Source organism: Rutilus rutilus (genome assembly GCF_951802725.1).
Source record: "Rutilus rutilus genome assembly, chromosome: 21".
Classification (NCBI taxonomy): domain Eukaryota; kingdom Metazoa; phylum Chordata; class Actinopteri; order Cypriniformes; family Leuciscidae; genus Rutilus; species Rutilus rutilus.
In genome coordinates, this window is record NC_140226.1 from 27,591,534 (window position 1) to 27,609,152 (window position 17,619).

A 17,619-nucleotide genomic window follows, 5' to 3' on the forward strand; every position below is an offset into this window, starting at 1 on the left:
CTAGACAGCAGTTTTGGGCTTCATAAACACGTTCCATTGGTGCATCTGAGTGTGAGCTCAGCTTTTTTTAAACAAACTGGTTGGTAAAATCATACTAGCATACTACTACTATAAAGATATGGAAGAAATAGTAAGTGTAAACAGGTTTTGTGCCTATTTTCGACTCCCTGCCAAATTATTACCCCCTTGTTGAAGCCGCTACCTGATTGGCTAATCCAAACGCCAGCACCTAATCGTAAATCTACACTGGGGATTAAGGGAGTGAAATAATCTGGCGTGGGTCAGAATTCAGCACAACACCTGCTGTAGTGATAGAACATTTGTGTTTTTCCATGGTTCTTTTCAAAGACACATAATTTCATCATGCGTCTCAGTTCAGTTCATTATTCAATTTATAACAATAGTAAATGACAAACTAAGTACAATTTACATTTTACAATGGAAATTATGTTTCTATATATGCTACAATTTACAACTAGGCTATGCAAAAATTAATTTACATAACTTGCTTACGTTTTTGCGCGTTTTAAATGCTATTAAAACCATGTCAGTTTCATACAGTATTAGCCTATCTTCAGATAAAATTGCCAAGTCTCTTTCCGCTATTGCCAATTTATCTGTAAAATCCTCGGTTCACTCTGTTCTCGGCTCATTACGAATCTCGATGGTTCTTGACTCAATTGAATCAATGAATGAGAGCCGATTAAATGCCATTCATGAACGAAGTCCAGTATTGTGAACCGATTCAACTAATTCATCACAAAGATCCGACTCAAAAGAACGATTCAATCCGTCGCTACTAGGTAGGCACTAGGCAGCTCACACAGTGTTTTGAAACACAGCCGGTGTCTGAGCATGTGCTGTTACTGCTGCAGTGGAGTAAAATATGTCAGTTATCACCGGACAGGAGCGAGAGGAGAGAGAGAGGCGGGTACAAATGCACTCTGAGAGGCAACCGGTGCAACGGTTTTCTGTAAAATTCTATTGTTTTACACCAAAATGAGGCCCGGCTCCTTTAGATCTACAGCGGCGGAAGAATAATACGGTAAGTCTCGCCGGCTTTTTGGTGTTTCAGTAAACCCGTTCGGGTTTCCAGCATGGGTTATCCCACAATGTACGCAAGACAGAGTCAAAGTAGCAGTAAACCGGTACCATTCAGTGCACCTTTCTGAATGTTTTCTCGGGCATCAGCTCGCTGTTTATACGGACTTTTATCAGCATCATCTAAATAGGCGAACGAGGAAGTATGCTGCCATCTCCATTCGCTCACTTCATCCTAAACGCACTCATTTGCGCTCAAATCTTTAATTACGAATGAACTTGCTAAAGTTTGACCATTTGCGATGCTGATTCTGCCTATATCGTTTCTTAGTGGTCAGATACGGTAACGATTGGGAACTTTATTTAACGTCATTTTTTTAAACTAGGATAACTAGGAAGTGCAATGCTCCAGATTCATACTGTGATAAATCGCATAGTTATGTTGTTTCATACAGTGTGATAGTACAGTTGTGTCTGCGCAGCGCTGCAGTGGTCGGTTGTCATGGAGGCCTGCGTTGCGCATCCGAACGGCGCCAGCTGTCACGACTGCGGTATATTCCGTCTCTTAAGATAAACCCTCAAATGCTCACATCCCAAACAATTCTTATTAACATATCAGATGCTAAATAAAGCTGCATCATATTTGATGACACTTCAGAAATAGACAGTGTTTGTGACTAAACACACCAAAGAGTTCAAGTTCTTCACACATATTGGGTCTCTGTCTATAAACAGACCTTTGGCACTGGCACCTCACTTCTCCCCTCCTAGGCAACTACTATACAGCAGGGTAAAGCCTATATAAATATGATACTTGCCCTTTAAGAGGTCGTTCCGGGATAGTTTGGATGGGTCAATATTTACTACGCTGACTCTATCCTCATATTTCACAGCAGCGCTAAGCTGAAGCCTCACTTACATCAGCAGCGCGGGATCAAAGACATCCAAAGCTGACTTGATTAAAACTGGGGATTTAGTGTTTAGTGTGGCAGATCAGTTCCACTGCACTACATGCAGTTTAACTTGTCCACATCTCAATCTTTCTTCTCAAAATAGCGTTTAAGATGTGTAATTACGGTTGTCATTATTTTATTCTTCGTGGTGGAATCAAAGTCTTGCCATGTCAGTCTGTTTTAACATCACGGTGGCTTGGTGCAGTCATGTGACTAACCCTCTCTATTAAGGCTCAGAAGTTGTTAATCTCTTGGCACTGGCCCATGTCTGGGACATACTTGTGGTCCTTTCGGGGTAAGAATTTTGAGCTCTTATGGGCTCTTCAAAAAGTATATAAAAGGCCCGTCTACAGAGCGGGATTGGGTGGTCCTGATCCAACATGAGCTTGGCCCACCCAGTTTTAGTTTCAGTTAACAATAACAACGCTAAGGAGGACTCTCTCCGTGTCAAATTAACCAAATTTCAGAAACTTCCCTGGCTCAAATTTTTTTTATGAAGAAAGACAAACATAAATAATGTTGAAAGCCAAAATATTAAATGTCATGGATGTATACTTACTGAATAATCCACTATTTTGTGGAGGGTGGTTAAAATGACAATTTTCACCTGAGATTTTGGAGTCAAATTACAGGGGGGGTATAAATTACTTCCATTTGTAGGTCCATTAGTAAAATCTGTTGACTTTAGCAATCTTTGCTGCATTATATGCCAACGGTGACAGTTCAAAAATGGGAAAAAGCACTTCTTGTGTTTTTTGCCCAAAGTTTTAAAGCTCTCTTAATATCCTTTTGGAATCTGGTTCTTAACAAACTTTTCTTTTGTTATCCATATTTGTAAGGCCCAAAATGGTTCAATTTCAAAGATATTGGAATCTCAGTGTGGCTCTAAGAGTAAATTGTTAAATTGTACACATTTTCAGTGCTTAAAAACCAAACGTGGGTCACTTTTCTTACAGCTGATACTTTTTTTTTTCTTTCAAAGAGGAACAGCTGAAGAACAGAATGTTGAAACTACAAATTGTATCTCGTTTATTTCTGTCAAACATTCCTGGGTGCCATACTTTTGTTTTTCAGACATTTGCATACCTGTAAAGTTAAAAAGTATTAAAGGCAGGGTAGGTAGAAATGGTCTAAAATTTTTATTTTTCAAATTTGTTTAAACTTTATGTACATATCAATACATAATTAAAATGTAAGTACTCTGAAAAAGAAAGTATCAAAATCGAGTGTCTGTAGACCTCTCACGACTGTTTTAAAGACATCTCATTATTTCCATTCACTCCACCCCCTCATTTCTGTGCTTCTTCCAAAGCCTCGCCCCCAAAACACATGAACGCGCGACTCCGACCGCTGAGCTAGAGGACGCATTATTTACCTGAGACAAGCGGAGGGGAAGGGGCATTTTTTTGCCTGGTTTGCCTTCACTAACTGCATATGCCGGTACTGTAAATTTAGATTGCTCTTTCTCTGCCATTGTTTTGGTATTCCTAGGTTCAGTGCCTTCTTCTTCTTCTTCGATAGATTTTATTGGCAGCTTGCAAACATAGTGCATTACCGCCATCTACTGGACGGAGGTGTGATCAGGTTCCGTGCCTCTCGCACTCCTCAAATCAAACGGTCGCGCGCAAGTGGGCAGGTGCTGTGTGGCAAAAGGGTGGTTGCCATGGTTGCGAGAGAGTGACAGTCGCCTAAGCCAATCCTTTGATTCGTCCCGAATCGAAATAATGAGCTGTGTTTAATACAGATTAAACGGTCTAGAGTCACTTGATTTTTATACTCTTTTTTTCAGAGTTCTTACATTTTAATTATGTATTGATATATATAGAAAGTTTTAACAAATTTGGATCTTTAATTTTTAATAAATCCTACCTACCCTGCCTTTAAATATATCTCAATATGATTTTAGGTTCTGGATATTAACAAACTAGTCTTTTGAAATCTTAATTTTCAAGGCCCTATAGTGGTTCAATCCCATAGATATGGGGATCTTAATGTGGCTCCATGTTCAATTTTTTTGAATTGTTACCCATTTTCAATGGTTGAAAACCAAATGTGAGTCACTTTGCATATAGCTGATATTTAGGCCTATTGTGTTTAAAGGGAAATGTCTGAAGAATAAATAATGTTGAAACTAGAAATGGATCTTGTTTCCCTCTATGAAAACAACTGCATAGAAGACCCGTCTGAGTGCACATTAACTTGCTCTCAAAAGTGTATTTATAAGAATCTATATTTGAATCAGTTTCAGGGATTTTTGGAAGAAGGGATTTTGTTCATTTTAACTGCTTCTGAAGCTCCCAAGAGTTTAAATATGCAGTATTGTAGCTACATGTTAACTCATATAGGTCATATAGATTCTAAAAAGAAAAGTTTCATTGGAACATGAATCTAAAATTATATTATAAGATATCTTTAATACTTCATGAGTTACAGACATGCAAACTTCAGAAAAATACTTTTTTGGCACTCAGAGAGGTATGATAGAGGGAAACGATACATTTCTAGTTTCAGTATTATTTATTCTTCAGACATTCTTCTTTAAACACAATAAGAATCAGCTATTTGAAAAGTTACCCACATTTGGTTTTCGACCATTGAAAATGGGTAAAATTCAACAATTTGGACATGGAGTTGCCTGGGATCCCCATATATGGGATATAACCATATTTACCACGTTTACAAAAGAAAATTTTATTAAGAATGAGAATCTAGAAGGATATTGAGATATCTTTTTGAGTTACAGGTGCGCAAACTTTGGAAAAACAATATTTATGGCACTCAGACAGGAATGTTCTATGCAATTGTGTTGATAGAAAAAACAAAAACAAGATACATTTCTAGTTTCTTTCACCATGATTGTTCTTCATATTATATACCTCTTTAAAAAAAAAAAAGTATTTGGTTTTTGACCACTGAAGATGTGTTCAATTTACTCATGGAGCCACATTGAAATCCCCATATCTCTGGAAATGAACCATATTGGGCCTTACAAATTAGATACCAAAAAGAAAAAAAAGGTTTAAAAACCACAATTTAAAAAAGGATATTAAGAGATCTTTAATACTTTTAGAGTTACAGGCATGTAAACTTTGGGCAAAAAAACAAGAAGGGCTTTTCCCCATTTTTTTTAAAGGAGAACTCCGGTCAATTTTAACATTGAGCTCATTTTTTTGTACATTTGGAGTGCTGTCAGTACAGAGAACAACGACAAAAATCGGTGTTGCCTACACCGAGTTATACCTGTATTTACATCCTGTTTTCGGTCGAAGTCCACAGCAGTTGATTGTCGAGTTCACGCGCATAGGTTTAGTACCTATGATCACGCGCGTGAACTCGACAATCGACTACTGTGGACTTCGACCGAAAACAGGATGTAAATACAGGTATGTGCGCTGGCTGAATAAACATCATTTTTATTCATATCTTTCACATCTACTGCAGTCAGATTCACCCGCGTTCACTCCGAAGGAATCACTCACATGACCTGTGCACTTGTAATGACACATCAAGGATGTTAAGAGCCTAAAAGCAGGTTTAAAACTTGCCCCATTGAAGTCAACAGGGTGCAAATTTTAAAAAGAGGATAACACGGTGTAGGCAACACCGATTTTTGTCGTTGTTCTCTGTACTGACAGCACTCCAAATGTACAAAAAAATGAGCTCAATGTTAAAATTGACCGGAGTTCTCCTTTAACTGTCACCATTGGCATATAATGCAGCAAAGATTGTTTAAGTCTCAAGATTTTACTAATAGACCTACCAATCACTGTAAATAATAAAATAATGATGCTGCCATCTTTTTAAAGTAATTTTTATCCTCCTGTAATCTGGCTCTAAATCTCAGGTGAAAATGATCATTTTGACCCCCCTCCAATAATAGTGGATTTCTCAAAAATGATCAAAATCTACATTTTTAGCCGGGACCTCTGGTTGAGTCGACACGGAAAGACCTACATGACTAGGCTATATATACTGGAATCTGAAAATCACAAATCATAATTATTTAGCCACTCCCAATTACTAACAGCTTTCAGCTACTATTTTTATCCATTAGGTTTCGTTTGTGCCTGATTAGGCGCATTAAACACGCTTATGAGTGAAACACAGGTTGAATTGTCCGCCTCATGCTGAAGAATTTAATGAAACTGGTTCTGCCTCCCTCTGAAACATGATCATCACTTAACAGATCTTAGGAGGCTTATCAGCAGCACTGCTCATACCTGATGAGAAGAATGAAGGCTGTGTGTGGCCTGGAGCCAAGGTGCTATCTAGAGTAACTGAGCTGTGTGCGCTATTGATCCATTGCCATTTATATTTGTGCCGAGTGTAGTGAACTCGTGGCAGGAGACCAGAGCTCTCATCAGTCACCTCTAGAAATTGCGGCAGTAAGAATGCATCAGAGCCGGTCATTCCAGTGCGGCAAAGGAGCAAGTTATTGTGTATTGTCACTGTCATTGATGTGTCATTGTTCTCTCGGGAGGTGTGTGGTTGAAATTGACAAGGAAGGACAGAGTAAAAATAAACTGGGATAGTGTAGCCTTTATTATGTCTGAAATTTGCATAGTACTCAAATAGGCACTTAAAGGGACAGTTCACCAAAAAAAATGATATTTAGTAAAATGTTCAAGCTGCTCATCTATGTGGTGGAAGCAACAACCAGGGGCTGTCACCAAGTAGTCCATATATCCATCCGTGTGTGCTGTAAGTCTTATTAAGTGAATAAGTTATTTTTGTATTATTTATACACTTATAATATTTATTAACATTTTGAATCAGCTTTTATTTTTATATTTTCATTTTAGTTTGTTTTAGTAATTTTTGTGTTTTTATTTGTTTATTTTTATTTGTATTTTAACTTAAACTTATTTTATTTCAGTTAGTTGCCCAGGCAACATTTCTAAGTGCGCAGCCGTCCACGTGATGTAAAAGAAAACGGGACTCTTCGGACCAGGCGACCTTCTTTCACTGCTCCAAGGTCCACTTCCGACGCACGCGTGCCTATTGTAGGGGCGTCCGACCGGTGGACGGGGGTCATCATAGGCACTCTGCGGCTACGTAGCCCCATACGCAGCAGAGTGCGATGCACTGTGTGTTGTGACACATTCCTCCCATAACCATCATTACAATTTTGTGTGACTTGTGCCACAGTAGATCGACCTTCTGTTGGCTCAGACCGGACGGGATAGCCTTCATTGCTCTTGTGCATCGATGAGCCTTGGGCACGATGAACATCGATGAACACCCTGTCGCCGGTTTGTGGTTTGTCCCTGCTGACCGGGCGCAACCCACAAGCCTTGCCGTTTCAGAGGTACTTTGACCCAGTCGCCTTGCCATAACAATTTGGCGCTTGTCAAAGTCCCTGGCTTCAGATCTTTATTCCTGTCCATTTCTCCTGCATCCAACATGTTGATTTCGAGAACTGATTGTTTGCTTACCATCTAATCTACCTAGACTTTAAAATGTGGCCTTGTTAGTAGATGATCAGTGATATTCGCTTCACCTGTGACTGGTCATATTGTTTTGGCTCATCAGTGTATATTTTAGCTTTATTTAAAATACCGAAAATGGTAATCGCTGTTTTGGGTTCAGTACAAGTTAAGCTTAATCAACAGCACTTGATAATGTTGATTACCACAAAAAGTAATTTCCTTAAGAAAAAAAAAAAGCAAAAATCTGGGTTACAGTGCTGAGGCACTTAAAATGGAAGTGAATGGGGTCAATCTGTAAACTTTGCATGAGTTCACACTTACATATAATTGAATAGACTATAGAGTATGCATAGTATGCACGCGTACTGTCCGGAGAAGGGCTCTGAGCTCGGAATGTGGCCCGAACCCTTCCCCTCCCCATCCATGACTGGGACAGGAACAGTTGAGAGTGAGGAGTTTGAGTGGAGGAGGGATGCTGGGTCGTGGGACAGAGGTGAGTTGGCTATTTATAAATGGGCCTCCTCGCTCTGATTGTGTAGATTATCTGAACGTTCTCCTCTCGAACTTTGTTAATAAAACATAATTAAAATACTCACAATTTCAATTGTGTTACAAGATGTAAACAATATGAGTGTAAAGATGATTTTAGTGAAAAGAAATCACTAACCTTCTCTTTGTAGTTATATTACATTTTCAAACTAAACTTCACAACGCAACAGCAGAAACCCCCCAAAATTTTACAAAATTATTTGAACCGCTTTGCAGCTGAAACAATTAACAGAAAAATCAATATAAGTGCTTTAAGTAAAAGTGAAAGTGACACGGCGTGAAGGCCAAGTATGGTAACCCATACTAGGAACCCAGAGCAGTCTGGGGAGCGATTGGGTGTTAAGTGCTTTCCTCAAGGGCATTTCAGTCTTTTTCTGCCGGTATTGAGAATCGAACCTGCAACCTTCAGGTTACCAGACTGTAAAACTAACTAAAACCAGAGCCCGTCTACGGAGAGCCTACCCACTCCCTATTAAGCTCTATTAGTACCGAATTTTGGTTGTAGTACCACCAGAGTTCCACTGGGGGCGATCGCCATGAGTGCAAAATGAATGGGAGTCAATGGGGCTAGACAGCTAAATTTGTCTCTTTCACCCGATTGCCGTTGAGAAATCTCAGATCTGATTGTAGATTTTGCAAGTTCAACATGGGTTTTAGGTCGAAAGTTGAACGAACGAGTACTTATGTCCTTTTGATTTCTTACAGGTTGAGTTGTTGTTGCCCATAACACGCTAGCATTCTGCTAATGAACGCTGATTGGTCAGTGAAGGACTGATTACGACCAGAGATACCGCTTGATGGCATCATGTCATCCGCAGCGGGACCAGAAACAAACAAAACAAAAACTCTTCTAGCACGTGTGTTTACCTGTGTCAGCTGTGTTGTCGATGCCTCGAGTGAAAAGAAAGTGCAGAGCGCGAACGCACCAGAGTGAGTGAAGGATTGCCGTTAAGCAGTATCTCTGGTCGTACATGTGTATGACGTCATTGACACTTTAAAACACTTTTTAAAGCAAATAAGTGACTCAAAAAAATCTAACACCCAGCAATGTGTAATTTATTTGCATCTCCTTTCGAATACAACATTCAAATTACTAGACAAAAAATTATATCCTGAGAAAAGTGGATTTTTATTGGTATAGCGCCATAGACCTCCATTCATTCTGCACTCGTCCTGTGAGCGCCCTCATATGGAATCAGAGAGGAACTGCAACCAGTTCAGAAGCAGGGGGGCATGGATTTGTATTATTTTGAAGTACCCCCGGGCGCCGCCATTGGCTAGCGGAACCCCACCTGCTGTTAGCATCCCATTGACTCCCATTCATTTTGGCGTCACTTTGACAGCGAATAACTTTACATCTGAGGCGTTTAAAGACTCCATTTGTCCATTATTTATTTCTAAAGAAACACGAAAATGTATAAAAGGCTCCATTACCTTGTAGCTTACGTTATGGCCCTGTAGAAGCAGTTTTTGTAAAAGTAGGCTAACGATTGCGTCACAGCCACGCGACTCTCTGTCGCACAGTAGGAAATTACTGTATGGACAGGAGGAGAAGCTCGCGGGCAATCGGGAGGACGTCGAGGCAAAATGACAAAATAATTAATCAGAACACCTACAAAAAGTTTCTCCTGCTCCAAGATCATGGACAGCTCCTACTCACGCTCTCCGTCTCTGCGAGTTTCGGAAGGTAATGATTCAGATTGATCTTGGCACAGCTACTAGAAGACAGACGGTTTGCCCACGTCACATCTACGTCGTCGAGCTCAGTTTGAGTCTGCGCAGTACGCTGGACCCCCAGGAAGTAAGAGTTTCTAATTGGCTTCACTTTGTCTCCGTTGAATCCAATGGGGTCGCTGTGTCCATTTCTTTTACTGTCTATGTTCAGAAGCCGGAAGTGTACTGAGAGTGAAACTTCTCGCCATATTAGACATTCTCTGCTAAAACTAACCATAAGGCCACTACTGCCCCCTGCCTTTTACAAAATAAGCGCTACATTTCTGCTCTCAAATCCTCAGAACATCTTCCCCATTCACTTCCATTGTAAGTGCCTCACCGTAACCTTTATTTCAACTTTTTTATTAAAGAAAATAAGGGATAAATAATTGTTTGTGGTAATCAACCTAATGCTGAAACTCTTGTCTATGTATTCAAATTTGGTGCACGTTCTTACTGCACATTACATGAACTTCAAATTTCATGTATTTTGCCTTCACTAAAAGACAATTTCTTCAACCAGTTCCTCTTTTTATTGGTTGCACATTATACAATGATTCCCTGTCGGCTTGACAGAACCAATTCTCATCATCCAGCGTCACATAAACCAGCACTTTCAGAAGTGGTTCTGCTTTGATGCTGATCTGTGCAGATGAGCTTGCGTGTCTGTTTAGTATAGCGAAGGCCATGCTGACATCACTGACTGGTCTGTTCAGGTTGCCGAGAAGGTCAATAGAGGTTTGACAGGAGGCGATCAATAGCAATGCTGACTGCAAGGCCAGTAAACGAGGGGGATGGGATACAAACACAACATGTAAACACCATAGCATGCACTGGGCTCTGTATCAGACACTTTTAAATGCCTTTAGGTTGTCCGGATGACTGAGCACTTCTATTGTGGCGCAAGAGCTGATTCTTATCTCAATGCATAGATTAATATTTAATAATGGCCTTTCCATTAGAGTGTATCACCCTTTTAGCAGTGTGCACTGCACTCTCATGGAGTTACGCTGATAAAGTATGAAATGCAGTTTTTATCGAGTGTTATTTATAACATCTACAATCTCTCACTTTCTTTTTTGGTTTTAAAAAACACTGGACAAAACAATGTCTATCAAAACAGTATTGTTTAATGACACAAACAAAAATAGTACAATAATGATTTCACAAAACAATAATGTAATCATAAAAAAATAAAAGAAGAAATATTAAGCAGTACAACTGTTTTCAACATTAATATTAATAAGAAATGTTTCTTGGGTAAAAAATTATAATTTCTGAAGGATCATGTGACAGTAAAGACTAGAGAAATGATGCTGTAAATTCAGCGTTGCCATCACAGGAATAAAGTACATTTTGAAATGTATTCAAATAAAAGAAAAATAGATTTTTTTTTTTTTTATTGTAATAATATTTCACAATGTTATTGTTTTTAATCATATTTATGATTAAAGAAAGAGCGTAAGATACTTATTTAAGAAAACTTACCAACCCTCATTTTTTGAACAGTACTGTATGTATAATTATTGTAATGTATAATAATTAATTATAATATAAATATACTTAGACTACAATCAGGTTCCCTCAAGAATCTCACAAAGGGAAATTGATTAAAATAAAGTTTTATCTCAAAAACATGTATTTTCCCTCAACCAATTAATAAGACTACTGTATCCATTACTCAATCCTATAGGGCTGTATGTTTATCAGTTGTGTATTTTGCCACTGTTGAGGAACTAAGAGCTTTGCATATAGTAAACTGAAGATTGTCTGTCTTGTTTGTTTTTAATTTCAGTTCATGAGTACCTCGTCAGCATCGTCAGCAGAACTCAGTACCGCTCCTCTTGGACTCTGACAGACAGTGTTGAGTGTGGACATTGAGACTGCCAGACAGCAGGTTGGGTAAAATCTGCAAATATTACTTGTTTCCCTACATAACCTCTCCATCAAAGCAATCTAGTTTAGTCACAGTACAGCTTATATTAGTTTTTGTTCTTCAAATTGGCTTAGCAGATATATTTTTTAGATGTGATGCTACACTTGTGGTAAAAGTTTGTGTTCGTCCCTGGAGGTCTTAAAACTTAAAGACTTAAAGAGTCACTTGAGTTCCCATGATGCCCTTGGAGCAAGACACTTAACCTTCATATGCTCCCAGGCAGCTGACTGTCCTTCGATTGGCCTTCTGTTAAGCAGCTTTGGCTGAGAAAAATATCTGCTAAATGTCAAGTAACTAAAGTGTAATTGATAGCTCATAATGAGATCACACTCACCTCTAATTCAGTTTTACACACATCTCCAGCAGTTGAATATCAGAAGAGTCATAATTGCCTTAGAATTGACCAGTAATTTAATCTCTACAGTTTCACTCTGATATTATTTGTACACAGATGAGCTGTTTTAAGGACTCACCATAGGCCCACTGACACATGATACTGTATTTTAAGCTGTGTGTAGTGTGTGTGCTTAGCGTGCATGGATTTGCATAATAAGATCAGTTATTTTTTTCTATTATGTCCTCAAGTGACCCATGTTCTTGTAACTTACATGCGCAAGTTTATATATTAGTAAATACTACTACTGTGTTGTCATGCAACATTTGTATTTCATTGGCTATATTTGGAATTGCACACTAGCAGTGCACACTACTCTTATGATTTCTGCAGTGTACACTACCGTTCAAAGGTTTGGGGTTAGTAAGATGTTTTTGAAAGATGTCTTTAATCACCAAGGCTGCATTTATTTGATAAAAATACAGTAGTATTGGGAAGAAATATTATTACAATTTAAAGTAACAGTTTTTTATTTTATTTTTTTAATGTAATTTATTCATTCCTATAAGGGCAACATTAAATTTTTAGCAGCCATTACTCCAGTCTTCAGTGTCACATGATCCCTTGGATTGGAAATCATTCTAATATGCTGATTTTGTGATAAAAAATGTTGATTTATAAATGTTTAGTGATCAATGTTGAAAACAGTTATGTTGCTTAATATTTTTGTAGAAACTGTGATACTTTTTTGAGGAATCTTTGATAAATAGAAAGTTCAAAAAAGCATTTATTTGTAATACAAACCTTTTGTAACATTATGAATGTATCTACAGTTTAATGCTTTCTTGCAGAATAGAAGAGAAAAGAAAAAAGAAATGAAATCTTACTGACCCCAAACTTTTGAACAGTAGTTCCACCACATGCAGATATTATTGCAGATTATATTGGCAGAGAATACCCAAATACAGTCCAGATTTGGCAACAAAGCACTCTGCGTTAAATACTGCATCCCACTATGTAATGCACTCAGATTGACCTTCCATTTCCATGTGAAAATAAACTAGAAGTAATTTCAGTATTCCCGATATGATAACTGGAAACTCACTAAATTCCAGAGGTCAAGTTTGGCTGGTTATCATGACCCAACTTTCAGCAGCCAAAAGTTGTCTTTCTCTATTGATGGCCATTCAAAACTAGCCATGTGTTTTAACAAATTAAAATGTTTTGCTAGCAATATATAAATTGGCTATGTTTTGTTTTGTTATAACAGATATTTTATCAGTGGCCATTTTCGGACGGTCCTTTAAAACCTTTTAATATTTGTTTTAAATCATTTAATTTTGCATTATTGTGGTGTCACCAGCCAGCCAACATATAAATAATAATAATAATAAATCCAAAATGCACAAAATGCAGTATACTAGTATTTCATTTCGAATATGTGACCCTGGACCACAAAACCAGTCACAATTTTTTTAAATTGAGATTCTGAATTCTGAATAAATATGCTTTCCATTGATATATGGTTTGTTAGGATAAGAGATATAACTATTTGAAAATCCGAGGGTGCAAAAAAATTGAAACATTGAGAAAATCGCTTTTAAAGTTGTCCATTTATGTTCGCGATTGTGCTGCATTCACTCACAAAAATAAATGTTTTATATATTTATGGTGGGAAATTTACAAAATATCTTCATGGAACATGATCTTTACTTAATATCCTAATGATTTTTGGCATAAAAGAAAAATCTATAATTTTGACCCACACAGTGTTGGCTATTGCCACAAATATACCCGTGCGACTTGTGACTGGTTTTGTGATCCAGGGTCACATATAGCCTTTGTTGCAGCGTATGCAGTTTGTAACACACTCTTTTTTAACTTCCTAAACCCTACTAACTCCACACATCAAAATAAAAGGAAGATGGCAACCACAGCGACCCCTGAGCCCCTTACTGCCCTCTCTCGGTGGTACCTGTATGCCATCCACGGTTACTTCTGTGAAGTCATGTTCACGGCAGCCTGGGAGTTTGTGGTGAACTGCAACTGGAAGTTTCCCGGCGTGACGAGTGTGTGGGCGCTCTTCATCTACGGAACCTGCATCCTGATCGTAGAGCGCATGTATCTTTGTCTGCGGGACCGCTGCAATGTGCTTCTCCGCTGCATCATTTATACATTGTGGACATATCTGTGGGAGTTTGGCACGGGTTTGCTGCTTCGGCAGTTTAACGCTTGTCCGTGGGACTACTCTGAGTTTAAATATAACTTCATGGGCCTGATCACGGCAGAGTACGCCGTGCCTTGGTTCTGCGCCTCCTTTATCGTTGAGCGCCTAGTGATACGCAACACGCTCCGGTTGTGCTTCGACGAGGCTGTCGGGCCCGGCCAGGCTGAAGAACTGTCGGACAGAGGCGGTGAAGGAAGAGCAGGCAGTGGGAGAAGAGGAAGAGGGGCCAGAGCTGGGGCAACCAGCACAAACGGCTACGTGAAGGGGGATTGAGGAGGTTTTCAACACTTTTTTTCCCCATCTCAAACCTCCCGTCACCCATGACTCTATCCGCACATATCTTAGTCTCTCTCCCACCTGCTTCCAGGGAGAGAGTCGCTCGGACACAGTTGGCGCAGCTCTGGCTGAGACAGTTGCACAACTGTAAGGAACTTTCTGATTTAATATAGATCGTCCAGCTGGCGTTCTTCGTTCACGTGGAGGGATGTTCATTTGCCACCTTAGTGCTCAAAATGTATTGTCCTCACTTCGGGCGAGTAGCTATTAATTCAAAGTTTGTCAGTAGGGGTGGTGCCTGGTGGCAAAATGAGAATGATCACTCCACCTCTTCCACTATATCTCCCAAACCAGTCCATCCACTCCAGACACTCTGGGAGGGGACAAACAAATTGACTTGTGTTCCCTTGTCCCCCCCAAAAAAAAAGATTTGAAAAGAGATATATCAATGCTTTTAACAAAGCGAGTCCTTTTAGATTATAAACACCGTCCATGATGTATATGTAGTTGGAAATGCAAAAATAACTGTTAGGATAAAAGCATACCTTTTGAATGTTAGTTTGTGCTATTTATTAATATCTAAAATGTAGTTAAGAAATTCTAATATATTAAAAATGTATTGTGTATATATACTGTATAACCTAAAGCAATGCCTTGTACTTGAATTTGGTGTTTTTTTATATTCATCAAAATATTCAGTGCTTGAACGTGCATGAAAGTTGTCTTCCAGGAGATTCGTTTCATTCTGAGACTGATCTTCGATGTTGTGTACAGTTTATTTCCTCCATTTTTTTTATTATTATTTTCTCATGGAGATGAACACACAAAGGAGTACTGTATTGTTACATATATAGAGTCCGGGTGCTCAGCACTGAAACCATAAAAACATCACAGTATCCTGTTTTTTTCACTGTAGAGAATGGTATTGCGTGTTTATGAACTGGTGCTAGATCCTCATTGAGTCGTGTTGAGGGATCTGACAATGGTCACAATAAAGGCATTAATATGTAGGTTCATTGACCTCAGGTATGTCAATTTTAATGGTCTCTCATATGCCATTGAATAATGGATGAAAATTGAGAAAAACTGTGGCAATTTTTTTTTTTTTTATTACCCGCATGGTTACAGTTACAGGTTGTGGATTTGCCAGAAAGTTTTGCTTAACTGTATTGGTTATGTTGTTATTGACCAAACTAAAAATGTATTAAAACCACCTATTTCTGAATACAAGTCCTGTCAGATTTCCCTTCAATATTATTGGTTATAAAACATTTCTAAAGTGAAAAAGTCTTAGTATTTATTTTAACCTTCACAAAATGTGCAATATAAATATTACATGTTATTTTCATAGCTTTAGTTGTGCATCTATTGGTTTGAAGTTTATTGTAATGTCACAGCGCTTTGCATGTCTGTCTCTTTGTTGTGCTATATGATTGTCGAATGTATAAATTTTAAATGATTATCAAGTACTGATGAATAGCGCTATTCTGCCCCCTTGAAATTTCACGTTCCTATTTGTAAGCGGTGTGCAGCTTTTGTGTTTCTGCTTTGTTATCACACTCTATACTATAATGTCATTATACAGATCAGTCCCTCATACAAGGACCATTTCAACAGAGGTACAGCAGAAAATGCCATTCCTAAATGCCATGTCTATGTGTGTTCACCTCGGTCATGCATTCAGGCAATGACAATTTGATGTTCGGAAAACAATGCAATAAGTGCTGTTATTTGAATTTCAATTGAATTTGTGATTTCAAGCAAATAAGAACCTGCAACTCAGACTTTCATACATTTGACAGTTTTCTTTTCTTTTTTTCAGTCAATTAAAACAGTGATGGTTTTACATATAGATTGTCAATGTTGAAAGGCTGTGACAGTGATCCTTCTCATGTAAGTAGAAACACAACAACTAAAGACACTGACAGAAGATGACCAGTGTGTGGCAGTGTTCTACCCTTGTTGCTGTCCTGAAAAGTCAACTAGTATTAGTTTGTTGGATAGGTGAGTAGTGCCAAATTTATGGCAGACCTGACACTAAAGCCAATAAGCATTGGTTACAACAGGGGTTTTCAATCTTTTCGATTCCACGGACCATCATCATGTGAGGGACCCCCATCTTAAGATAAAAAAGGCACTTATATATTTTCAAGTATAAAGAATGCACCAAAAGTATTTTAGGCCAAGCAACAAGTGTACAATCAATGTAGGGTGCTTCTCAATCAAAAGGCTGCGTCCTAGTAAGGCTGCATGTCTCGGCTGCTGTATCATCAAGCTCCATCAAAGGACTTCTCAATTTAATGGAGCCTTTGAAGGCAGCCTTTGTTTCGCAATTAGCATCCTTCATTCAGCCTGTTTTGAAGGATGCATCAAGTGTATCCTTTGAGTCCTCCAATCACCCACAATCCTTTGCACACATTCCAATTTACAAAAAAAGAATTAGCAAAAAAAGAATAGCATTGAGCTTTTCCACACACACACAAAAAAAGATTTTGTTGTAAATGAATCACATAATGCTTAACTGTGCGTAATGTAAAGATTGTTGTCATTTCCTGTACTGCATTAATAGTAAGGCAGTTATCATAAAGGTTTTTAATAAAAAAAAAATTCAGATTATGATTTTACTAGTATTTTGGCGTTACTAAACATTAAGCCTCCGAATGACTGGATGGACACACCCTCACTATATTGGTCTGGCCTTTCTTTTTGAGACGCACCAGAACACTCAATCATAGACAAAATAAACAAGTATGTATTATGTCTTTGCACTCAACGGCTAGCCTCTAATATCCATGCTCTGTGAGCGTCTCACCAGAAGATGGCGTCCGAGTTCACACACTCGTTTTCATTCCCTCATTCACTGGACTACAGTGCAGTAATGTATGGAATAGTGAATGTGCATAGGGGGCAATTTTGGGTACAACCAGAGAAGTGCTGTCTCTGACTCCATTTTGCTGGTGTGAATCATTCAACTGAGTCGTTCACGATTCACGACATAACAAGTAAGTATCAGTGCCACACGAGTCAGACTGACTCCAAAAAGCGACTCGTTCAGTGAATGGTGCGTATCGTAATAAACATATTCAACCAATGAAATGCTCCTTCACAGCCCCTTCTATGCTTTATAAATGAAATTGGCTAGTGGTCGTCTTCTGAGGGCA

At 38.6% G+C, this 17,619-nt stretch overlaps 1 protein-coding gene across 6 annotated transcripts; it reads left to right on the top strand.

The window, feature by feature from the left end:
- The first annotated feature begins 826 nt into the window (after positions 1–826).
- tmem229b (transmembrane protein 229B) lies at positions 827–16,933 on the top strand. Of its 6 annotated transcripts, none has more exons than XM_084393526.1 (4): positions 846–1,045; positions 7,143–7,302; positions 11,481–11,582; positions 13,876–16,933. In XM_084393526.1, exon 4 carries the CDS (start codon positions 13,880–13,882, stop codon positions 14,453–14,455), a length of 576 nt encoding a protein of 191 aa, XP_084249652.1. In that variant the 5' UTR covers positions 846–1,045; positions 7,143–7,302; positions 11,481–11,582; positions 13,876–13,879; the 3' UTR covers positions 14,456–16,933. The 6 variants fall into 6 exon arrangements, with proteins under 6 accessions (XP_084249651.1, XP_084249652.1, XP_084249653.1 ...); XM_084393527.1 differs by having other exon boundaries at positions 7,146–7,302; XM_084393525.1 differs by lacking the exon at positions 7,143–7,302 and having other exon boundaries at positions 827–1,045.
- Positions 16,934–17,619: the final 686 nt, after the last annotated feature.